General features: G+C 39.7%; 1 protein-coding gene across 3 annotated transcripts in view; it reads left to right on the top strand.

Moving 5' to 3' along the window:
* rab40c (RAB40c, member RAS oncogene family) overlaps positions 1–20,953 on the top strand; it is an 87,931-nt gene extending 66,978 nt beyond the window's left edge. For all 3 annotated transcript variants that reach the window (XM_072559470.1, XM_072559468.1, XM_072559471.1), the window contains 3 exons: positions 5,849–5,926; positions 16,555–16,777; positions 19,228–20,953. In XM_072559470.1, coding sequence (XP_072415571.1) covers positions 5,849–5,926; positions 16,555–16,777; positions 19,228–19,505 — 579 coding nt within the window. In that variant the 3' untranslated portion in view covers positions 19,506–20,953. The remainder of the gene's footprint in view (positions 1–5,848; positions 5,927–16,554; positions 16,778–19,227) is intronic.
* The last annotated feature ends 5,346 nt before the right edge of the window (positions 20,954–26,299 follow it).

Here is a 26,299-nt window from a genome sequence, read left to right as displayed (position 1 = left end):
TTCACCCAGAGGGTGATGACTGTACAGAACTCCCTCCTCCTGCCCTCTCGAACACAATCTTACCTCCCATCACCAAGCTGTCAACTCCCAGGCTGTACACAACCTTATCACCTCAGGGGATCTCCCACCCACAGCTTCCAACCTCATAGGCGGTGCGGGATTCCCAAACTGATTCTACCTCCTACCCAAGATCCATAAACCTGACTACCCCGGCCGACCCATAGTCTAAGCCTGCTCCTGTCCCACTGAATTCATCTCCACATACCTTGGTACCCTCCAACCCCATGGCATCAATGTGGATTTTACCAGTTTCCTCATTTCTCCTCCCCACCTTATTCCAGTTCCAACCTTCAAGCTCAGCACTGCCCTCATGACCTGTCCATCTTCCTTCCCACGTATTCTGTCCACCCTCCCCTCTGACCTATCACTTTTACCCCCACCTCCATCCACCTACTGCGTTCTCAGCTACCTTCTCCCCACCCCATCTCATTTATCTCTCCACCCCCGAGGCTCTAGCCTCCTTCCTGATGAAGGGCTATTGCCTGACACATTGATTTTCCTGCTCCTCTGATGCTGCCTGACCTGCTGTGCTTTTCCAGCACCACACTTTCGACTCTAATCTCCAGCATCTGCAGTCCTCACTTGCGTCTATATTGAACTCCCTGCCTTAAAGGCTGGTACAGATGGGAACCCTCAAGACATTTAAATATTTAGATGAGCAGTTGAAATGCCACAGCATTCAAAGCTAAGGACCGAATATGGGAAAGTTGGTTTCAAATATCTAGATGTTTGGCCAGCATGGATGCTGTGGGCCAAAGGACATGTTTCTGTCTTGTTTAAAAACACTGATTCTGTTACTGAAGAGCACTTGACACCAATATAGTGTGCCCAAAATTGGAAAATGTTCCATTCTCCATCTCTGCAGTCACTCTGCTTAATGAAGAAAAATATTTTTTTTTACTGAAATCAAGCTTGTTGCCCAGCTGTTACAGTAGTAGTAGTAACAATGAAGCGATAAGAATCCACATCATTATCCCTCTGAAACTGACAACATTTTTAGTTTTTTTTTGTATGTGCAGACTCCCCAAGTGATTGTGTTCTCCAGAGAATATGCTGTGAGGCAACCCAAAACTAAAAAAAGGAATCAACTGGATTGATGGAGCTTCAATTCTTGTTAATGAAACTTTAAAAATCCTTAAGCTGCACTGTTAGATGAGGTTTAACTGGATTTTAATGGTACACAAACTTCAATTGCACCTAAAATCTACCCTTGCTCAGAAAAAGCTGACTTTTTAAAAAAAATTAGGTCAACAGTTCTTTTTATAAAATCACTGATTTTGTATCTTCAAAATTTATCTTTGAATCATGATAAAAACCGAAGTAATCATTTATTTTGCTATCTGAAAACTTAAAGTTGACGGATATTAAGTGTTTCTAGCTCACTGGTTTGCTGTGTATGAATATTTCAGTGCGATTGAAAACCTGCCTGCTTGCTAACATTGGCTGTTGCTGCTACGTGGCAAGTGATCCCCTTGGTAGCTCCAGTTTTAAATTGCTGTGAGAAAAGAGAAGCTTGCGCCACAGAAGTGATGAGATCTTTGTGGGCAGCTCCCTTCAGTGATTTGTAATATTGGAAGAAATGTTTGAAAATTTTTTTTAGGTTCATTCCAAGTGCACATTGAGTCAATTAATTTCATTTTAGTGGAGAATAAAATACTTACCAATTTTGTGTATTAGCAAGTCTTTGAAATAATAATAAGCACTTGCTTTGTAATTGACATCTGTCAATAATTTATTTAAATCATTGCTTATCTCCTCTTCTACTACTTTAACTATTTTGGCGAATTGAAGTCATTAACACATGTATTTAGTTAATAATATGTCATTGCGCACACATAAGATTGCAAGACCACCTTTTATAGAAGTACACTTAAGGTGTTTTTACCATTGCATTTCAAGTTTGTCCCCTTCATGACACTGAACATATAGTGACCATGCTCAAGGGAGTTTATTTTGATTAAACTAAGATAATACCACAGTGTACACTTTTCTCTAAAGAATTCCTCTTGCGGGCTATGTTGCAGTTTTCAAGGCCATTTTGTAAATCTCGTTTAACTCTTTGATTAGGTCGTGCAGTCATTTAGTAACTATATCTTTTTTATTAGTGGTGATGTATAGAGTCTTTGCACTTCGCAGATTTAGAATGTATCGCTATCTTCAATTATCACTAAACCTAAAGCCACAACATACAAGGAAGGCATTAATTTCTTATTTATGCCTATTATTTTATGTCAAGTTAATTATGCAAAATAACTGACACACACTTCTGCTCACAAACTAAACACACCCTCTGGAGACTGAAGTCATAGCATGTATTTCCAGTGCATGTTCACAAACCTGGAATATTTTTGAACAAATAGTTGGTACGCATTTTACTGTATCTCAAGTTTATTGCAATGATCTCCGCTGCACTTTTCCTCAAAATACTGCTCCAAAACACATGCAACCTTATTTATAAATAATTCATTACTTGGTGATTTGAAGTTTTCCATCAGTTAGCTGAGTGTTCGTCCACCCCAAAACCCTCCCTATAGCTTCCCTACTTCAATTGTGCCAGTCACTGAACCCAGTGGACAGCTACCTGATAAAATTGCACCTCTCCACTCCTCTTTCCAGGCTTGGCAGAACTGGACTGGCTCCCAGTCCCAGCCGTAGCTTTTGTTCCCAAATCCTAGCCTAGCCTCGAACTCGGTGCTGCTCTGGCCCTTTCTCCCTGGCCAATCAACAGCAAGTATGGGAGAGAACTACTTGTGTTTGGAGGACCAGTTCTTTTTTTTTCCATTCTAGACTAAAAATGTTTTTAACTGAAAATGTGGTTAATGTTATCAAAAATGAATGAATTGTACTTGACTCTATATTTAATGCCCCTGACTTTGGTGGAAATGCATTTACTGTCATTGTCCAATTCTGTTCCATCTTTCCTTGCTCAAATATTCTGTTCATGTAAGTTATTAGGAACGTGAACCAATAATGATCCAAATGGACATCTGGCACCTTGTGAACAATCGACTGCTAATTGTAGCCTTAAAAAATGAGATTTAACGAGTGCAAACATAGAGAAATGATGAGTGAGCCTTAACTTTCTGTAGCATATTTCAATGAGAAATCAATGTTCATGTGTAGCAACTTCACAAAACTTACAGGGAAGTTTTGTGGTCAGTTGCCTCTGCAGTAAGGGTACTTTCATGAGAACCATGTCATAAAAATAAGCAGTAATAGTCATTCGGCTATTAATTCTCATCTGATTGTGTAAGCCTTCCCACTGACTTATGTAGTACACTCAGACATTTAATTCCAGATCTATTGGAGGCAGGGGAACTTAATCTTGCAAAGAAACCAAGAAAATTATACCAGTCAGAAATAATTTTGGTTTTAAAACCACAGAACACTCCGTGGCTAGCTAATAATTCTGCTTCCATAGAATTAAAGTAGCTGTGAAAATAAAATTTTTAATGTGTATGCTAATAAAAGGTATATTGCTGTTCCATTCAGTTTTATTGATTTTCATCTTCATAATTGAGTTGTATATGAAATTTAAAAATACCGTATTTGTGAGCTAATTTTCATTCTGGCTGTTTGATTAGATTTGGTTAGATTACTTAGTGTGGAAACAGGCCCTTCGGCCCAACAAGTCCACGCGGACCCTCAGAGCAACCCACCCAAACCCATTCCCCTACATTTACTCCTTCACCTGACACTATGGGCAATTTAGCATGGCCAATTAACCTAATCTGCACATCTTTGGACTGTGGGAGGAAATCTGGAGCACCTGGTTTGCTGCAGTTTGTTTGCTATGTAAAGTACAGTGCTAGGAGGCGTCAGTTAACGCCATTGGATGGTTAATGCAGTGTGACAGCAGCAACAGTTCAATTCCCACACTGACTCGGGTCTCTCTGAGAGACCTTCTCAACTTCACCTCTAGCCTGAGATGTGATGACCCTCATTTGATCAAGTTTTGTGTGCGCTGATGATTCCTGCCACTCGACCTCTGTGATGTTAAACTGTTTGCCAAATATTTAATTCAAAATGAGTTGTAATTTCCACTGTGTTTTAAAGGAAAGATTTGTGGTTGTAAATAACTTTTTTTCATAAGTTCAGGATATAGCTAAGCACTTTACCGCCAACAAACTACTCTTGGAATGCAGTAACTGTTATGTATGCAAATATAGTACTAGTGACAGCAGCATGCTGTAAACAGCAGTGAGATAAGACTTAAAGCTCATTTGATTATTTAGTTATGGTTGTTGGGAAAGGAATATTAGCTTGCCCTCCAGAACTCCCCTTCTTCACTTCCATTCCAATGACTGTTTGTCAATACATGTATATTGACTTAACTGCACAGAATAGAGAGATTTGGGCTCCTTTACCCTGTTGCACACATCTGTCTTAAGTTTGCACGCCATTCCAATGACAAAGCTAGCATCAACTTTATACCTGGGTAATTCAGAGGAAAAATCATGATTTTATCAACTGACATTGATGCCAAAGAGTCACATCACCAGAGGCTTTATTTTCAGTTTGTACTCTTCCATCTTAATGGAAATTTAGTCAAAAATAAGTCTTGTGCCTTCAGTCTAGTTTGTGTGGATTGGTGCATACGAGTGTATAAATGTTCCGGCTCTCTATCACCACCACTGTTTCATGAATCCATTTGCTTACTTTTCTTTGATACAGTCTTCCAGTTTCTGATGATCAATTGGGGAAGGGGGGGGAAATTCTCAGTCTCCAGGTCCTTTTGCTAATTATTATAAATCTGGCCCACTCATCAGAGGGAATACAATCCTGTTTTATCAAGGATTCTGGTCTTTGAAATCTCTCTTCAGTCTGCTTATAGTCTTTTCTGTTCCAAGAAGTATCCTAAATACAGCTCCTGTTGTCTTTAAAATGTGGGTTGGTTTACTGTTAAAAGTTTTTTGAATGGCATCAAAGGATAGTACTTTAACGTGAGCTTACCTTGCAGACTTCTGCACAGCAGTGCCCATACATAGCCCAATGGGCACATTGCTTATAATTGAAACTTCTACCCAGTCATGAAGTCATGACATCTTTGAAGTATTGTGACCAGAATTGTCCACAATATTCCAGCTGAGGCCCAACTACTGATTTAATGAAGTTTTAGTGTTGTGTGCTTGCATTTATTCTGTTATCTGTAAACACACGGTACCCTACCAGCATTAGGTTACCTTAAAGATTTGTCTGTGGGGATATCAGGTCTTCCTGCTGCTGGAACTCTCATTCATGCCATTCATAATACGCTGCCTTTCCATGTTGGCTGTCTGATACGTCACTTGACACTTCTTCATACATAGATCCATTTGTTATAATTTCTTCACATCCTTAATTAACACATTGTGTGGCTGCCATTTACTGGTTTTTGCTTCCAAAATCATAGTGCAATTCTAACATTAAAAAGTGATGATGGTAAATAAGTCTCATTTAATCATGTTCTATTATTCATGTTAAAGGCATGTCTTTGCAGCTTAGTCTTAATGAAGCTGCTTTATTTAAATTGTCATTGTACTTCAAATACTCATTGTGCAGAAAAACACTGAAATGAATACAAATGTTTATTCAAAGTTGTGGTTTTCAGAGGATTGCATTGTAACTCTGGGTTATGTCTTGCTGCCTTAGAAATTCCTATTGTTTCCTTCTGTTTTTCCTTTATTCCCATTGTAAATTCAGGACTTGCTAACTACAGGTTGTGAATAAATCTCTATCTTAATGTATTTAGCTGTTTTCTTGAGAGAAAAAAATAGAATTGCAAATGGAAAATTGTTTTGTTTCTCAGGGTATACTCTTAGTTTATGACATCACTAATCGATGGTCCTTTGATGGGATTGACCGCTGGATCAAAGAGATCGATGAGGTGAGGTGTTCTTGTTTGTCAATGAATAATGAGAATTGTGCTGGAGTTGCTACTTAAGCTAGTTTATACCTTTTTTTGCTTGTGCTTGTTTTTTTTGTTGTTGCCTAACTTGATAACTCGTGCTGGATTTTTTTTTCAAAAGCAAAATATTGCAGGTGCTAAAAATGGAAGATATTAAAATGTGCTAGAAATAGTCAGTAGTCCAGGCAACACAAGTGGAGTGAAACAGCTAACATTGAGTCTCCAGTCTTTCATTAGAGTTTATTTCATATGAAATGCAGCCCTGCTGTGAAATTGAAGAATACAAGAATGAGCTACATTTAAAAAGACTGAATTAAGATACTGAATGTATATAAAGAATGTGTGAAAATCACTATACTTTTAGGATTGTGAAAGGAAAGGAGACATAATTATTTTATCCCTTTTTGGGTAAGCAAATGGCCTTGTTCAATTTCTGCATAGTGTTCCAACGCTTAGGCCAATAGTTGATTGTCACAGCACCAATGTTGAGAAAGATTTCCTGTTAATTTGTGGTAAAAATGTCAACACTGCAAAACAGTTTTCGTAAAGCACTCAATTCTTTTTCTTTATAGAAAAAACTGTTGTCAGACATTCACCTAATGTGATGTATGCACTTCCTGCAGTTTGGTAGCAGCAAACACAGCCATTGTAACTATTAAAATGCTGGCACAGGAGCCATGGACCAAATGACCTCTCTTCTGTGTTTGTACCCTTCTATGATTTTAATTTTCCACGTGTTTTAGAATGTGGTTGATTTCACTTCTTTCTTTCTTCACTAAGAATACAAAGGCAACGAGACATACTGCAGAAATTTCAGCCTATAGAAAGCTGGTACTTCAATTCTGTATCCACTGTTGATTCATTGCATGTGCAGTAAATGATCTTAACATTTCTAGTAATTGTTTGTCAACTTTTGTTTATTCTGTCATCTTTCAATGGATAGTATTTCAACGAGGCTGAAATGTAAATATTTTGCTGTTAATTGTACTGAAGGTTATGTAATACTCAGTCATAGAGATGTATATCACAGAAACAGACCCTTCGGTCCAACTCATCTATGCCAACCAGATATCCTAGATAAATCTAGTCCCGTTTGCCAACACTTGGCCCATATCCCTCTGAACCCTTCCTATTCATATACCTATCCAGATGCCTTTTAAATGTTGTAATTGTCCCATCCTCCACCTCTTCCTCTGGAAACTCATTTTATACACGCACACCCTCTGTGTGAAAACGTTTCCCTTTAGATCCCTTTAAAATCTTTTCCCTCTCGCTGTAAACCTATGTCCTCTAGTTCTGCACCCCCCCCCCCCCCCCCCCAAAACACCCTCCAAAAAGGGAAAAGACCTTGACTGTTTATTCTATCCAGACCTCTCTAAGGTCACACCTCAGCCTCCGATGCTGCAGTGAAAACAGCCCCAGCCTATTCAGCCTCTCCCTGTAGTTCTATAATCGATAAAACATTTAGATGATGATGTGTCATGTTATTCCTTCTCCAGGGTGTGTGTGCTTTCTGCAGCCAGGATGAATGACTGATTTATTTCCTGCTTTCCTCCCTACAGAAAGGGGAAAACAAAACTAGCCTCCCTAGTATTTCAATGACTATTACATTGTTAAATTAATATCTCCAAAGTCCATAAATGGCAAGATAGGTAAAACTAGAATTTCAATTAAAATTGAGTTTGAAATTTACTAGCTAAATTGCGCGAGAGTATGGGTAGATGGAACTTAATGCAGAATAACATCATATTCCATATGCCATAAATTATGCTTCATTTCTGGCAATTTAGCCCATTTGTAGATCTGTTATTCCTATTGTGAAGAACAACCTGTGTCTATAAAGTGTCACCTAGTAACTGTTCTAATGTGCTGAATTTATGCTCAGAATGTTTGGGGGCAGGTATGAGAAATGAAAAAGCCAAATGGAATTTCACCATTTTTCTAAAGGGCTAGGGTGTAAAAGGGACAAATATTGCTTTAGCTCAATATAGTCAATGTCCTGATGCTTTATTTGGAGTACGCTGCACACTTCTGTATACCACTACTTTTCAAAAAACTTTTATATGAAACTTATATAACTTATTCAAAAAATATATTCACTCCATGGGATGTGGGTATCACTGGTTGGGTCATCCCAACTGGTCTTGAATATGGTGATGAACTGCAGCCTTGAAACACTGCAGTCAGTTTGGTGTAGGTATACTGACAATGCCTTTTAAAGAGGGAGTTTCAGGAGTTTTACTGAGCACCATTGAACAGCTGATGATATATTTTCAAGTCAGAATGGTGAGTAGCTTGGAAGGAAATGTGCAGAGGGTGGTGTTCCCATGTATCTGTTGTCTTTGCCCTTCTAGATGAAAGTGGCTGTGGGTTTGTAAGGTCCTGTCTAAGGATCTTTGAATTTCTGCAGTGCATCTTGTAAATGATACACACTGAACGTCAGTTGTGGATGTGATGAGAATGAAAATTGGCTACTTTTGTCCTGGATAGTGCCAAGTTTCTTTATGTTATGGATGCTGCCTGAACTGCTGTGCTCTTCCAGCACCACTAATCCAGAGCTGCACCCATCCAGGCGAATGGCAGGTGTTCCATCACGCTCCTGACTTGTGCCTTGGCAATTTGCCTGGGTCAAATGCGATGCAAATTCGTGACGCCATTAGCTGGGTTTTAACAAAAAAAATTAGAATTTAAAATGTTAATTGGTGTTTGCAATTTTCAAAATTTTGAGAGAACTGGATTGAGTGGGTGCAGGACAACCTTTGCTATTTGTAAGGGTGTCTCAAGAGTAAAGGTTCATAATCTTTAAAATCGGCGCGTTCCATTGTGAAGTGAAGAAATGTTTGGGTAATTGATATGAAGTCTGAGATCCATGCGTTTTTGATAGTTAGATGGTATTTTGGACTAGGGAACCATATGGAGTTAGGGATGGTGCTATTGAAAGAATTGACTTTCAGGATTTGAATGGATTACTCCTGTGTCAACATCTTTCAGTCTTTTCCTCCACAACCGAAAGAATGCTTGAGATACAAATTGTGAATGCATTTGACATAGTTAATCAACACCGTGTTGGGCTAGATTAGCTTGGATTTCCAACCCCCTAGAAAATACAGAAGAGCATAAGCCCCTTATCTTGATCATGAACTATTTAATCTGTTGCTTTTCCAGCTTCATTTTTTTTATATCGACATCCTCACTTCCAACATAAAGTGCCGTCACCCTCACCGTACCAGTTCATTCTCTATCAGTCATTTCTAAACCTAACTCCTCGCCTAATAATCTTCCCAGTTCAGTATTCAACAAAGTCAGTTGACTACTTTTGCTTGGGCTATGTTTTGCTCCTGTTTAAGAAAGCAGTTTCATCAACTTTTTCAACTATAGGTCTATCAGTAACCTTTTCAAGAATCCCTTAATAACTTGTACATGTTCTAATTGTGTACCCTACTCCCTGCTTCTCCAATTGCTTACGACCTCTGCAACTATTAAGGAACAATGACCTATTTCCAAAGGCTGTTTGTTGACATCTGAGCTGTTTGGGTGGTGTTGGAGTCATACTGACAAGGGGGGAGTATTCCATCACATCCTGATGTGTGCCTTGTAGATGGTAGACAAGCATTGGGAAGGCAGGAGTTGGGTTCATTGCTGCAGAATTATTAGACTCTGATCAGCTATTGTAGCCACACTAGCAACAGTGTATGGCTGGCTTAGATCAGTTTTGGGTTAATGGTTCCAGGATGGTGGGATTCAGTGGTAATACTATTTTTAATTTTGAGGGATGATGGTTAGATTTCTCTCATGTTTGAGAGAGTTATTTCCTGACGTGAACTCAAACTCAATTGCAAGTTATCCAGCTAAGTCTGGATGTCGTCCAAGTCTTGCTGCAAATGGGGATGGACTGCTTCACTATCTGCAGAATCAAAAACGAATAGCATATTGCTGGATGTTGCAAATCATCAATGAACATGCCCATTTCTGACCTTTTTTTATGATGAAGGGAATGTCATTTAAACATTTGAATGTGGTTGGGCTTAGGACTATCCTGAAGACCACTTGCACTGGGGTGCACAGATTGTTGGAGGTCAGTCAGCTCAATCTCTCTCTCACCTTTTTAAACTAAATATGATCCAAACAGCAGAAAGGTTCCCTTGTTTTTGCCATCTTTACACTCTTTCCTAACAATTGGAAGCAGAGTCTTCCAGCTTTTTTAAGATGGATGTAGATTGATTCTTGTTGGGGTTGAAAGGTTATTGGTAGGCATTCATGCAGATCAGGCTGGAGATAACACGACTGACCATCAATTTGATCAATTACCATAGAGTCTATTTTTGTTCAAGTTGGGTTTGTCCTTTTTTGTGAGCAAGATGTACTTGGGTAATTTTCCATACTGCTATGAAAATGTCAGTACATGAACAGCTTGTCTTAACAGTTATTTCTGGAGCACAGGTTTTCAGTATTATTGCTGGCATTTTTTCAGGGCCCATCACTTTTGCAGTGCCTAATACCCTGAACTCTCTTGATGCCATGTGAAGTGAATTGGATTGACTGAAGGCTGGCAGCTGTGATGCCGGAGGTCGAAGTGGATCACCACTCGGCACTTCTGACTCTGAATGGATGCAAATTCTTAAGACTTGTCTATAGCATAATGTGCTGAACTTGCCCATCATTGAGGATAGGCATATTTCTATTGTTTAATTATCCACTATCTGTCACAACTGGCTGTGATAGGACAGCAGAGCTAGATCTGATGTGTTGGTTGTGGAGTCGCTTAGGCTTATTGCATGCTGCATCTTCAGATAGCATGCATATAATGCTGTGGTGTGGCTTCACTGGGTTGGCAGCTCCTTTTTTAGGTAAGTTTGATGTTAGTCTTGGCATGCCCTCTTGTACTTTAATTGGATGGGGGATCTCCTGGCCTGATGGTAATGTTGGGGAATGTATGAACTGAGTTTGCACATTTGTGGTTGAGTACAATCTGCTGCTGATGACCTATAGCAACACTTGTATGTCTTGTATTTTGTTGAGTTCCTCAACACATGTTTGTGGTTATAATTTCTTCTTTTTAATTTCATTTTAATCCATCTGAGGTGTTCTGCATGGTTAACCCACCTCAGTTGTCTCTCCTCAGTGGTTTTCTTTTCCCCGTCACAGCAGTGTGTTGCTTAGTTGCTGATTCAAGATGGTGTGTATGTCTCATTCAGTTACCTTTTTGGTCTGCCTTAATCTCCTGCTTAATCCTTTTTTTTTCACCTTTGGCATAATTTGTAAGCCTCAGACTGGTTTTCATACTATTACTGACCACACCTGACTTTATCATTGTCACCACCCCCCATTTTAAATCATAAACTGATCTATGGAAAGACTGAAGCCATCATATCCTGTTTCTGTCAAAAGTTCCACGCATTAATATATTTCCCTCTGGATGTTTGCTCATGCTGAAACATTGCAGTATCCTGCTTGACTTTGAATTGATATTCAAATCCCACATTTCTCCTCATTCTATTACCTACATTCACCATTCCCTAATTTCTGCTGCCATGGAAATACATTTATCCACATCTCCATCTCTCAGGTCGATTACTCCTAATATTACTAAACTTAGTAGCTATGATACAAATGGCAACCTCCTTTTGACTACCCATCCTTCGGTCAGTGAAGGTTAAAACCTTGATCTGTGCAGATTCCTTCATAGTAATACTCCTTAATATCGCTGCAACCTTCTGCAGCCCTACTATCTTCTGTTGTACAACCACTGTACTTTTTTGAAACTGGCATTTGCATTCCTACTCTGACTGCTCCACCTGCATTGATGGAGCCTTCAGCCCCCTCAGTCCCACACATTGGTGCAAACTCCCATATCCTGTTGTCTTGTCCTCTCTTTAAAAAGTATTCTTGCAACCTAATTTTCTGTAAATTCTTAATCTCCTGTTTTCCCCCCTGCAACTGCACCCACATACATGGTTCTGTCAAGTGCTTTGGGATATTTTGACTTTTAGACGATATTGCGAATATGAAGTTGTGTACTTTAATGTCCAGTTGCTGAGATTAGCTAATTTGCACATACGAGGGAACAACTGGAAAGCTCTGTTTGATTTAGCTACTTCCTTGATAAACTCCCCCAGATACCAGAGAACAATGCTGTGCATCTTTAGGGATTAGGTTTTTAATTATTGTAAAGGATACTAATAGGGTGTGGTGAGTAAATGCTGAAGCTAGAGCCTTGTAATTACACGAGTCATTGCAGAATGTAAGGTCTAATAAAGATAGCATTGCTTTTTGTATTGCAGTATCTTTCAGTAGCATGACTAGAAAAACCTGTTCAGTCATTTCAGTCTAAACTGTTTTAACATTTTTGGCGGCAACCAATTGCAACAAGGATCACACATTTAGCTTCTTTAAATGAAGTAACTGGAATCTATTTTGGAAATGATCTTTTAATGGCATAGTCTATTCGTGCTGTTGTGCTCCTGTCATATTCCAAAGGTCTCATTATCTATACATGGATTACTGCAATGTCAGCAGATCCTAATTTTATTATTGGTTGTGTTTTTAATGTCTGTATACAAATGTGTATTGAAACAAAATGTATGATTTTTGGAATTCTGCAGAAAAGTTATTTCAAAAAGATGGGTTAACAACTGCATTGAAATAGCATACAGAGGAACATGCAAATATTTTAAAACGTTTGTCTAATATCAGCAGTAGTTACATTAGAAGTTTGTTAAAGATGTTATAATCCCAGCTGATAATCTTTTGCCAAGTCAGATCCCAGAATGAAATCTGGCCTGATTGATCACATGTTTTTGCTGAATTTAAGATGGCAGTCATTCATGGAAACATAAGCAGCCCAGGCTGCAGATTTAATTTTAACAATAAAGCTAAAATTAAGTATGCAAAAAAGTGAAATAAAATAAAACAAGCTAAGCTATCTAAATGTGATGTGGCTTAAAAGATTTCAAACACTCCAATGTAACACATGCTCATCCATTCCTGAGCACTGGCACTTTAGTTAATTAAAATCCAGAGGAACTTTCCTTTGCCATCAAATCTAGAGGTTGACTTAACTGTTTCTTGACAATTCCAGTCCTGTGATAAATGTGAAGCTCTTTTATTTTGATTTTGACTCTGACAACTGAGATATTAGACTTTCTCAGTTTTGAATAATCAATGTAAATTTCAAACCAAACATTAGTCTGAAGATCTGTAGCTTGGGACTGGTTGGATTCATTGTTTATCTGCGAGAGAGTATGGGGTGCAGGTAGGAGGGTTGGGCTGGGGGTAACGTAGCTGCAAAGGCGATAGGTAGATGGAAATGGGGAGTGATTGTGATAGGTTGGGCGGGGGGAGGGTGGAGCAGATAGGTGGGAAGGAAGATGGACAGGTGGGATACTTCAAGAGGGCGGTGCAAAGTTGGAGGATTGGATCTGGGAGGGGAGATGAGGTTGGTCTGTTCACCGAGCTGGTAGGCTTGTTGACAGGCATTTTGTCCCCTTTCTAGATGACCTCATCAATGTGTTGCCTCTAGTGAAGCACTGCTGTACTGTTCCACTTTGAATTGATGTGGTCCTGTTTGAGCTGTTTCCAGGTGGTGCAGGTTCCAGGTTTTCCATTGCAGAGGTTTGTAAAATGGTCCAGGTCAATGTATCTGTTGACAGTCAGAGGATGAGTACCAGGAACGTTCCAGGAATTCCCTTGCTGTTCTTTGTTTGGCCTGTCCTAGTACCATTGTGTTGTCCCAGTCAAACTCATGGTTCTTGTTGTTCGTGTATGGATACCAGGGAGAGTTGGTCATGTCGCTTGGTTGCTAGTTGGTGTTCATAGATGTGGTTCGCTAGCTGTTTGCCTTCCATAGTGCTTAGTGCATTCACTGCATGGGCTTTCGTAAATGACATTGGTTTGGAAGTTATCATAAACTGAAACTCTTACACTGAATTATTCTATTCATTAACTTCTCTGGCCAAACTCCTTTTTTTTCCTGGGAGAAATGTCTCTAGCGTTTAACTTCAGTCAGGTCTCTTCCAAAATAATTCAAAAGCTTTCAACTAAAGGGACCAAACCTGCATACCTTCGGTTTAAAATACAAACTCCTAAAACAAATTATATGCATAAAAATAAACCTTTCATCACAAGAATAAACTAGCCTTGGATAATTCACCTCTGCCATGTGTATGGGAAATATGGCAAACTCTGAATGTGAATGGAAATAAATTGAGCTTTTCTCATTTTCTGGATTGGATGCAATGCAGTAATTATTCCATTCTCCTATGAAAGCCTGTTAAGTAAATGTAAACAGAATGAAAAAAATCCTGAGTTCAGGAGTATTCATAAATACCTACATAAATAACAATGTTAACCTGCAGAGTTGCCTTGTAGTTGTGAGGCTATTCCATTTTTGAAAATGGTCTTTTTCAATTTACAATGCAAGAGCAGTTTAGACTTCATTTGTGTAGATGACATGATTGGCATAACTTTGCTAATTTGCTGAACCCTCTTTTGAATCTGTTCACTTATTTGCCAGAATCTTGACCAATTGGTCAAAAATTGCTCCTTTCTTTTCAGGGGATACAATTTTTAATGTTTCACAGAATTCAAATCAACGAACATAATTGTTTTTATTTTAGAATATTCCAAAGTTATGGCCAATTTAAAAAGGTTTCGAGTAAAATCGCTGGGATTTCATGGCCATATGGAAATCCTTGCAGTTTAAGGGAGATTATTGTATTTTAGGTGGAGGGCAGAGACTGTTCACTGCAGAAATTGCTTGTTATTTCGCTAGTATGTTGCCGTTGAAAATACAGTAGCGCCTCGACATACAAATGACCCCGTTCACTAACACATCGGTTTATGAACTGGATTGTACGTAAAAGTTTGCTTCGACGTGCGTACGAAATTCAAGGTACGAATGAAGGTACGAACGCAAAAAGTCCGTGTGCGACCACGTGATTTCACTGTTCTGCTTTGCTATGCGCTTGTTGGACGCAAAAGCTCTCTGGCCCCGCGTGATCTCATTCAGTTCGTCTTTGACGCGTGCACTGTGAACAGCGTTTGTTGCTACGTCCAAGCATTCTTACGCTATCCGAACAATGGGAAAAATTGATTCAGTTCGCAAGCTTTCCGGTTCACGAACCAGGTCCCGGAGCGGATTAAGTTCGTAAGTCGAGGCGCTACTTTACCTGTTTTCAAGAATGTTCTTCTGGCAATCGTTAATCAGGTACATTTTAGTAGCAAAATGTTATTATTCCGGACATTAGAATCATAGCCACATAACATTTCAATGCAGATTGGTTAATTATCTTCTGAATACATATTATGGTTGATAATACTCTAAAAGAATGATGGGCAGTCATTTATGTAACATTCAAAATTGTTCATCCTGACATATTTTAAAAACATATGAGGAATTTTTTATTCTAATCTTAAAACTCATTCTTGAAGCACATTTTTCTTTTTAGTGCAATTTATAAATGGGAGGTTCATCTGATTGATTGGTACTGCCTCTGTTTTTCATTCAACACGGTTACTGCATTTTCACCAAGAGCTGAGTTATTTCAATTCTGCGTTTAAGTCCTTTTAAAATGCTTCCTCCTTCCTGCCTGTCTTGCTGCCCTTTGTCAAGCCCTGGGTGTGAACAGGGGCTCTAGAGAGGTGTAGTGAGATGCAAGAATTGAGTGGAATGGGAAAGGGGAGTAGTGAACATGAAGAAATGAGGAGTTCAGCACAGTGGAGCAACAAATGGAAGGGGAAAAAGGGAATCGGGAGAGAAAAGCAGTAAGTGGGAGAGAATGAGAAGGTCAGAAGAAAGAAGCAGCTTTTATGTAGCATGCTTCAGATAATTTACTATGAAGCATGAATTTTGATGCTGTGCCAGATGAGATTTGGATGTTTAACCAGAAGTTTGGTCGGACAGATTTTTAAAAGAATCATAGTAGGAGCGCAGGGGTTTAATATTTGTGCTTTTTGTGGGGGTGGGTGGAGGCCCTTGGCAGATGTCAACCACTTTTTTTTTCCCCCTTTTGGCTATGTCAAAATCAGAGAAGATACCATAATTGGATGATTGCAGATATTTGAGTGTTGTAGGACTGGAGCAGTTCCAGAGATGTAAAGTGAGGCCAGGAGGGATTTGAAAATAAGGATAAATTTGAAAAACACAGTGCAAGAGAAATTCTGCAGCATTTCTTTTATTTTAGATTTCCAGTATTCGCAATATATTTGTTAAGTGAGGCATTATTGAACTGAACGCCAATGTAGATCAGTGAGAACAAGGGTGCTGGATTTACAGGACTTTGTATGAATTATGATGTAGACAGCAGAGTTTCTAATGTGCTAAAGTTTATGGAGGTCAGTGTGGAGAGTAGTAAAATATTCAAAATTAATGTTTTTTTATTTTCAGAAAGGGCTGCAGCCTGTATTGCACTCCAGTCTGTGGGGCTTGGAGACCAAAGTGCTGTCTAGCTAAGTTTCATATTGTCTGGATGTCGATTAGAAATAATTTACACCAGAAACTAATTTTAAAGGATCAAAATTGATTTTCGAAGAAAGACAATCAAACTGATTCAGCACAATTGAATGTGCAGTGTTCAAACTAACATTGCTTTCATACTTTATCTTCTCAGCACGCTCCTGGTGTACCGAGAATTTTGGTTGGTAACAGGTTACATCTTGCCTTCAAGAGGCAGGTTCCCACTGAACAGGCACGAGCCTATGCTGAAAAAAATGGGATGACATTCTTTGAAGTCAGTCCACTCTGCAACTTCAATGTAACAGAGTCATTCACAGAGCTCTCTCGGATTGTGCTGATGCGACATGGCATGGAAAGGTTCTGGAAACCAAACAGAGGTGGGGAATGTTCTTTTTTCCATTTTTATTCTTTTTTTGGGTTTTACATTAAAATAAGTTATGTATTCTATTCATGTTTAATACACTGATCAATGGGAAGAAGTGTATTTTTTTTTCATAGCTTATCTGAAGTAACCTTTTTGCTCCTGCTTGGAAGTTTGCTGAGATCAAGATTTGTCTCTGCTCTAGTACTTTCATGTTTGAAATAGAATTACCATCTAGGCTTATGTGTGCCAGTTGATTATGGTACGACAGGGCCACCAACACCAGTAAAATTTCATTTAATCATAACTGCATAAGATAGAAGCAAAAAGAAGAAAATGACCTTAGTCTGGATGAAGAGTAGGAATAAATGGACGGGGAGAAATAACTGAGAATACACTAATTGAAATTGAGGCAGATGTTTGAGACATCCAAGTGGCATCACATTTTTTTTTGCATTGACTTTTAAAGCTGTTTTGTTGTGCCTCACTGTCTTTGGGCACCCTTTGCATCTTTTGGTATTTTGCAAAATTACATAGGATATCCTGCACTTTTGAATTGTAAGATATTTCAAGCAATGAGTTACAATTGGACCACTATGTTACAGTTGTATAAGACTTCTGGTTGGCCACATTTGGAACACTGCGTACTGTTCTGGTCACCACATTCCCCAAAAGGATGTGGATGCTTTGAAGAGGGTGCAGAGGAGGTTCACCGGGATGTTGCCTGTTGGGGGGTGCTACCTAATGAGGAGAGGTTGAGTAGATTAGGCTTATTTTCATTAGAAAGTAGGAGGTTGGGTGGGAGGGGGAACCTGATTAAGGCCTACAAAATCATGAGAGGTGGGTAACAAACTTTTTTTCCCCAGAGTGAAAGACTCCATATTGGGCGTCATGAGCACAAAGTGAAAGGGGAAAAGTTTTTAGGGGAAGATATATGTGTAAAGTTTTTCACATGGAGGGTGGTGGGTGCCTGGAATGTGTTGCCAGCAGAGGTGGTAGGGGTGGGACTGGTAGTGTCATTTAAGATCTATCTAGGCAGATAGATGAATGGGCAGGGAGCAACGAGATACAGATACTTAGAAAATAGGAAATAGATTTAGCGGATATGGATCAGTGCAGGTTTGGAGGTCCAAAGTGCCTGTTCCTTTCCTGTAATGTGTCCTAAAATTCCTTTGCAGTGGCTAGAAACAAATATATTGAGACGCAATCTTAAAATAATACAGATAATAGCACCTTCCAGGGACCTGGTAGGCTTGGAGTGCAAATGTGTTTAGAATTACTCAGCCCATTCTTCTGATACGCCATCATCACTTGCTTAAGATTAAAATTATACCAAGTTTGATCTTTGAAATTTGGTGTGACTTTTCCAAAGGCTACTTCATTCTTTTGGCATTTTTCAGAAATGCACAGAGAAAAACTATTGGCGTAATATGTTTTGTATTGATATTGGTGCAATTAATGTAAGGTTGCAGTCATCTCTGCCCCCAAGTGAACAGACCTGGTAGTGCAAGGAAAAACAATAGACTTCGAACGTCATGTTTCCATTTTAGGAGATTTGTCAAATACTCTGCTTTGGATTGATTTGCTGTGTCAACCTTTTAAATTTATTGATGCTTTATTCTAAGATTAGTTATCTTAAATTGTCCTATAAAATTGTCAGACTCCAATGGGAGAAATGGGTTTGAAAGCAGAGTTTACTAATAAAATTGAAAAATTAAAATTAATAAAAAAATTCCAACAATTAATTTTCCTTTGGCAAGACCAAACCTGGGGTTGTATTTTAACATTCATCGTCAATGTGGAGGTGATGATGCTCTCCCAAATTATTTTAATAACACTTATATGCAGTGGTCAGAAGGAAGAACTGCATATACTAAACTAGAAACTGATCTACAGAAAGTTGTGATCATTTTTTAATTAAAAAGAATAAAAACTAATTTTTTGTTACAAAAGGGAGCACTGACACTTAGTTTGCCATTTTGTCTGTTACTGGGTCTTTAACCAAAACACACACTTCTTGGATTTTATTAAATAGCAAGCCAATCATTGATTCCTTGTAATTTTAGCCATTTGCATGGCTTCTGTTGTTTCCAGTTTTTTTGGCTTGAATTCCCAAAAAGAAATCTTGAAGACTGACTTGAGCACTGGGTGATCTTGTTTGAAACTGCAGTATCACTAGCTATCTTAAATGGCTTTTGCATGGGTTCAAACAATTTTGAAAATTGTGGCGATGTTGCAACTGCTATTACTCCATTCTTATGAATAGTAAACTGTTTGAAAATGTTGAAGGGTTCACGGTCTTCTGTATTTTAACTTTATAACACCTTTCTAAGCTACCATTTTCAAAAGAAATGTATAATCCATTTTTTTCTGGATGTTTCAGATGAATTTTAAACTGGAGTTAATATTAAAGTAGTACTTACTCAAGATTGTGTTTAATGTTTTCCCCTTTTTTTTTCAAAACAGTCTTCACACTGCAAGACCTTTGTTGCCGAGCCATTGTTTCTTGTACACCTGTTCACCTTATTGACAAATTACCACTACCTGTTGCCATAAAAAGTCACCTCAAGTCTTTCTCCATGGCCAATGGAATGAATGCTGTCATGATGCATGGCCGTTCGTATTCATTAGCATCAAGCAGTGGTGGAAGCAAGGGCAACAGTTTGAAGAGGTCAACCAAACCCCCCCGACCACCACAGAGTCCACCTCAGAGTTGCACACGCACTAACTGCAAAATCTCTTAGCGAAAATGTTTTGTTTCAAGCTGTCTTGTTTGGCAAGAACTTTGTCAGCTGGTCAAGCTTGAAACCTGAACTCCTATGGAACAGTTCTTGCAGCTTCTTACTGGACCAAATGAAGAAGTGTTCTGCATTTTTCAAAGGAATTTTTCCCTCATTGATCAATGAGTAAACACGCTAGTTGAAACGGGCACTCGTTACATTTTGTTTTGACAATTTGCACTGAAATTTCGAACTAGAGTGTTGTAAGGAGGCTTGTAGGTGCCACTGTTAATAAAGGGATAAGCAGTTTTTTTTTAAGAAAGGTGGTACTGGCATGTTTACATGGCTTTGATCAGAACTTAATTCTTTACCTTTGTCCTCATGACTAATATATTATTGCTGTGTGGTGGAAAGAAGAATCTCTGGGAATTGAACCAGTACAAATGCAAAGAATGCTCTTGCTATTATAATTCTACTAGCATCACTAAACTTCCGTGCCTTTTTAATATTATAGACTATATCTAGCCTGCAACGGCCTGCATGTGGCCTTTCATACCTTAACCATGCCTTGCATCTTTAAATTGTAAAGACCAGGACGACTCTTAAGACCGATGGTTGACTGCCAAGGTCATAAGTTTTCCACAATTCTTACTACAAATTAATAATATGTATTACTATTTAATTTATATGTTATAGACGACTTGTAATATTTTTTCTGTCATAATGTATGATACCATCATTGATTTTAGTGGTTGTTTATCTGTCTTCCACATTAGCAAAGGTTGTGGTGATCTTGGTTCAAGTGATGGGGATTTCATCTCCATCTCCAACTTCTGGACAAATCAAGTATGCTGTCTTTTTTCAGCTACATTAAAACAAACTGTCAAGTCAACAACAAAAACATCTCCAGGTGAAACTGAAGTCTAAATGAAAATCAGCTGAGCAGAAAACTTTAGATTTGGTCTTGTCATGTCCTTTCAGGTCGTTTGGAAAAAAAGGTTTATAGCAATGGTTTTAACAACGTTAGTATGCCAGGAGCACCCTATCACTTTTCTCTCACCTCTTTTCCCCCTTTCTAACAAAAGATAGTAAATAGATCTGTTTCCCTGTTTGTAAGTAATTACTATAGTATTTCTCTTCTTTCTATAAGAATCTTTGCATTTTGGCCAATAATTGTAACAGCTTTCCCCAATTGTCAAAAGTAAACTGACAAAATGGAAAGAATGCATAGGAGAGACCTAAAGTAACGCTGAGGATAGGCCACCTTCTGCACCTGAACTGGACAATAGTTGCAGTATCACCTAGTCTTTCTGAGAAAAAAGGGAACAATTGAAGTAAGATGTTTAATTATGTAAAACACTATTTCACATTTATTATAGCTGCTGTGCCACTTGAGAATGATTTTGTTTTATTGGCAATTTTTCTTTGTACAGTTTCAATGTTCAACTGTGAAATACATTTTTTGCAAAATAGGTGCTTAGTTTGCTTTCATTTATTGAATTACCAAATGCACTGCACCAACATAACTTCAAGCATGACAGTCCTTTTGAGGAGTTGTAAAAATGTGGGTGAGACTTTTGAAGTGTTTGATAAATTCAAAATATTTCCGGTAAGTGACTGTTGCCATCTCAATGGTGGGGTATAGCAGCACAGCTATGCAATTCTAACTGGCTACCATCCTGTTTTGGGTTGTAAGTTTGCTCGCTGAGCTGGTAGATTTGTTCTCCAATGTTTCATCACCATGCTAGGTAACATCATCATTGAGCCTTCGATGAAGTGCCAGTGTTCTGTCCTGCTTGCTGTTTATCTATTTTGGTCTGATGTGGTGGATGATATCACTTCCAGTTTTTTTTAAAGCTACTTTTTAAGGTTAAATTTATGAGGTCCACTATTACATGGATACTACTTTTGAGGGGCTGAAATTCATGCTACAGTCCAAAATTCTATATCATTAACAGAAGCTCAATTGATATATTACAACGTAGTACACGCCCTTCGGCCTTCGATGGTTTCACAGGTTGGCGTACAATCTGAAGTCCATCTAACCTACACTATTCCATTCTCATCCATATGCCTATCCAATGACCATTTAAATGGCCTTAAATTTGGCAAGTCTACTACTGTTGCAGGCAGTGCGTTCCATGCACGTTTACTGAGTAAAGAAAGTACCTCTGACATCTGTACTATATCTGTCACTCCTTTAATTTAAAGCCCCTCGTGCTAGCCATCGCCTTCCAAGGAAAAATGCTCACTATCTAACCCTCTGATTATTTTATGTCTCAATTAAGTCACCTCTCAAATTTCTTCTCTCGAAGAATGAAAACCGCCTCAAGTCTAGATTAGATTAGATTAGATTACTTACAGGTGTGGAAACAGGCCCTTCAGCCCAACAAGTCCACACCGCCCCGCCGAAGCACAACCCACCCATACCCCTAAATTTCCCCCTTACCTAACACTACAGGCAATTTAGCATGGCCAATTCACCTGACCTGCACATCTTTGGACTGTGGGAGGAAACCGGAGCACCTGGAGGAGAATGTGCAAACTCCACACAGACAGTCGCCTAAGGTGGGAAATGAACCCGGGTCTCTGGCGCTGTGAGGCAGCAGTGCTAACCACTGTGCGACCGTGCCGCCCACTCAGCCTCAGCCTTTCCTCATAAGACCTTCCCTCCATACCAGGCAATGTCCTAGTAAATGTCTTCTGAACCCTTTACAAATCTTCCACATCCTTCCTATAATAGTGACCAGAACTGTACATAATACTCAAATTGCAGCTGCACCAGAGTTTTTTGTACAGCTGCAGCATGACCTCCATGGTTCCAAAACTCAATCCCTCTGCCAGTAAAGGTTAGCACACTGTATGCTGCCTTAACAACCCTATCAATCAGGGTGGCAGCATTCAAGGATCTATGTACATGGACACCAAGATCTCTCTGCTTATCTACACTACAAGAATCTTAACATTAGCCTAGTACTTTGCATTCCTGTTACTCCTTCCATTAGTGAATCACCTCACACTTTTCCACATTAAACTCCAATTGCCACCTTTCAGCCCAGCTCTACAGCTTATCTATGTCTCTGTAACCTATAAAATCCTTCAGTACTACCCACAACTCTACCGACCTTTGTGTCATCTACACATTTATTAACCCATCCTTCTATGCCCTTATCCTGGTCATTTATGTAAATGACGAACAGCAGTGGCCCCAAATCAGATTGCACCACTAGTGACTGAAGTCCACGATAAATATTACTTCAACCACCACCCTTTGTCATCTTTCAGCTCGCCAATTTCTGATCCAAACTGCTAAATCCCCCTCCATTCCATGCCTTGCTATTTTGTGCAATAGCCTACTGTGGGGAACTTTATCAAACACCTTACCTAAATCTATATATACCATATCAACCACTTTGCCCTCATCCATCTGTTTGGTCACCCATCTCAAAGTTTCGTGAGGCATGACCTACCCTTCACACAGCCATTTGACTATCCCTAGTCAACTTATTCCTTTGGAAAATCCACTTACATCTGGTTTGGAATAGTTAGATTGGTTGTGATTTGGATGTTGTTAACCAGCTATTTATTTTGATTGCTTAAGTGGTACCCAGTTGTGATGGAGGTTTATACAGGTGTGGCTGTGATTGCAGAACCAGTCTTTAATGATATTCGCTCTGGTCTCCAATCCTTAAGTTTGTGTCAGACTTTGGCTAGACTGAGAACCTATACTTTGGTTGCAGTCTCATAAGCAGCAGCTGAGTCCGTTCCCAGTGATTGTTGGGCCTGAGCCTTTTACTACATTGGGTTGAAATTGGTTGAGAAAGATTCACTTTGGCTCAACATTTTTCAACTAGAAAATGTCAACCTGTGTGAAGTCTGCATTAAGTACCCGGAAGATTTTCAGGAAGGTCCAGGGACTTTCAAAGGAGAAAAGGCCACCTTTACGTGGTGACCAGGAAGCAATTCCTTAATTCTACAAGGCCTGTCCCAGTGCCATTTGCCTTCTGGGCAACAGTAGAGGCAGAAATCAGGAGGCTGGAAAGTGAAGGAATCATCAAATCCCAGTCCAGTTTGTGGAATGGGCAGCACTGGTCATATCGATTGTGAAGTCCAAATGTTAGTTTGCCTTTGAGGGGATTTTAAACAAATGTTTTTTGCATTTCAATACCCCATCCTTCACTTAGAGGATTTATACACAAAACTAGCCAGGGTGGGGTGCTGGCCTTCACGAGCTGGACATGAGCCATGTGCACTTGCACTTGCAGCTAGATGAGGATTCAATATCAATTGCATGCCACAATTAATACACCTTGGTGGCATCAGGGTGGTACTGGCTCATGGGTGGCCCAATTGAGGCACACCCATCCTGGCATGTTTGCATCAACTCCGAGACCAGGGTCAGCCTTGGAAAGCCATCGGTTTCAGGGAAGTGAAGAAACAGCAGACATCCTCTAAGGTGTTGGCACACTATGGTTCCAAGCGAGATCTGTTACTGACACGCAATGCCTCCCCCTAAGGCATCGGGGTAGTGTAAGCTCATAGATGGCCCAGTGAAGAGGAACGCGCAACAGCATATGCATCCAGGACTTTTGCTAATGCAGAGGATAAATACACCCAGATCGAGAAGGAAGGTTTGGCTGTCATGTTTGGAGTCAGGGGGTTCTGCCAATACATTTATGGACATAAATTTATTGTCATAACAGACCACAAACCCCTGCTGGGTCTAATTAAAGAGGACAAGGCAGTGTTGCCCATAGCTTCAGGCTGAATTTAGCAGTGGGCTCTAATACTAAGTGCATAATTACAAGTTGGAACACTGTCCAGGAGGCCAGTAGTAGATGCAGATGCATTGAGTCACTGTGCACTGGCAGATACACCATCAGTGGTATCACCACTGGAAGAGCCTGTAATGGTTTTTAATTTTCTGGACACACTTCCAGTCACAGCTGACAATAGCAGAGTTTAGATGCAGAAAGATGTGGTTCTGGCAACACTGAAACAGCTGGTGGTGAAGGGGGAAAGCAAAGCGCTATCACAACCAGACCTGAAACCTTTTTGGACCCAGAGAGACCAGATCACAAGAGAGGACAGTGTATTATAACGGGAGAAGGGTGATTGTCCAGAGCAAAGATTGCTGCCAGATAATGGCTGAACTCCACTGGGGTTATCCAGTGGTTTCCAAAATGAAGTTGGTGACCAGGCTTGGATGCAGACATAGCTGCAATGGTGGGCAGTGCCCTTAATGTCAACAAGGATGAAAATTACTGCCAGCTGCTGACGTACGAGGTTCGGGTAGGAGTGACGGTCCTGAACAAGCACGTGGCCCATATGAAAGCCGTGAAATGGTGCGGGAGCAAGACATGTCCGGCTCCTCGGAAGAATCAGAACGGCTGCCGGAATCCATGGGTTCACTCTCTCTGTGCAGTGTTGAAGAAACCTCTGACTCGGAGATGGACACAGTGGAAAGGATGAGGCACTTACTGCTTTTTGGCGGTAGAGTGGGTAAGATTAAAAAAAGAGAAAATTAACAGGAGTATTGGAGGTTATGTTCACTCTGAGAGCTGTTTCTGAGGGAACTGTATGTGTGAAGGACTCACCACTTTGTGTTTTAGGGAGAGGGAACTGACCTCTGAACTGCCTGGAAAAAGAAAAAGGAAAATAAACAGGAGTGTCCAGGAAGAGGTGGGCACTGCAGGGAGTGGAGTATTTTATTTCCCCCTCCAACTCTCTTTTCATTTAATCCCTGCCCTCCCCTCACTTTTTGATCATGTAGTATTGCCCTTTGAGAAGGGCACTGCTTGTTACTGGCTACTCTGGTGTTTCCTTTCTTCTTGGTGGTGGAATATTAATAAAGATTTACCCGGTTGTTGTCCTATACTTGCGCACACACGATATGGATGCAGGGGATAAATAAGCACTACTGCTGTAAGGCAGTACTGTGGGGAATAGAAGGGGGGGAAAAAAAGCAAAAAAAAAAACCAGGAGATTCAGAGTAAAAAGAGATAAACGGGCGTGTCAGAGGTTCTGTTCACTGAGACGTAGCTCTGAGGGAGCTAAATCAGTGTTATGTGATCAGATTTTATCAACAACATTCTTCACTAAGTGTGAGCTAAACTGGTCCCAGATGAGGAAACTCCTTTTTTGCATAGTCCACCAGGTCATAAATTCCAAACTTCCTTTATTCATTTTCTACATTCACCTTCATTCACCCAGCCTAATGGATGCATATGGACAATTCCTTTTGGAAGTTTCTCCTTTGGCAAAATGTTTCTCTTCAAAACCACCATTGGTTTTAACATAATGCCAACAGCCATACAAGAAAGAAATAAAGTAAGCTTACTTTACTCATGATCAGTAATTCTCAACAGTACTGTTTATTTTTTCTCCTTTTTGGTTTACAGTTTGGTTATCCAGCATGTTGAGAGTAATAGGTATTTCATCCGTATTTCCAAAGCATGTTAAATTAGTTGTAGAGATGTACAGCACGGAAATAGACCCTTCCGTCCAACTCATCCACGCCGACCAGATAGGCTAACCTAATCTAGTCCCATTTGCCAGCACTTGGCCCATATCTCTCTAAACCCTTCCTATTCATATACCCATCCTGATGTATTTTTAAATGTTGTAATTGTACCAGCCTCCACCACTCCCTCTGGCAGCTCATTCCATACATGCGTCATCCTCTGCATGAAAGATTTCCCCCTAGGTCCCTTTTATATTTCCCCCCCTCACCCTAAACCTATGCCCTCTAGTTTTGGATTCCCCAATCTCAGGGAAAAGACCTTGTCAATTTTCCCTATCCATGCCCCTTGTGATTT

This window comes from Chiloscyllium punctatum, chromosome 40, assembly GCF_047496795.1.
Source record: "Chiloscyllium punctatum isolate Juve2018m chromosome 40, sChiPun1.3, whole genome shotgun sequence".
In the NCBI taxonomy this organism is placed as follows: Eukaryota; Metazoa; Chordata; class Chondrichthyes; order Orectolobiformes; family Hemiscylliidae; genus Chiloscyllium; species Chiloscyllium punctatum.
The sequence above is the reverse complement of the archived record's forward strand: the minus strand, read 5'-3'. Positions and strand labels throughout refer to the sequence as shown.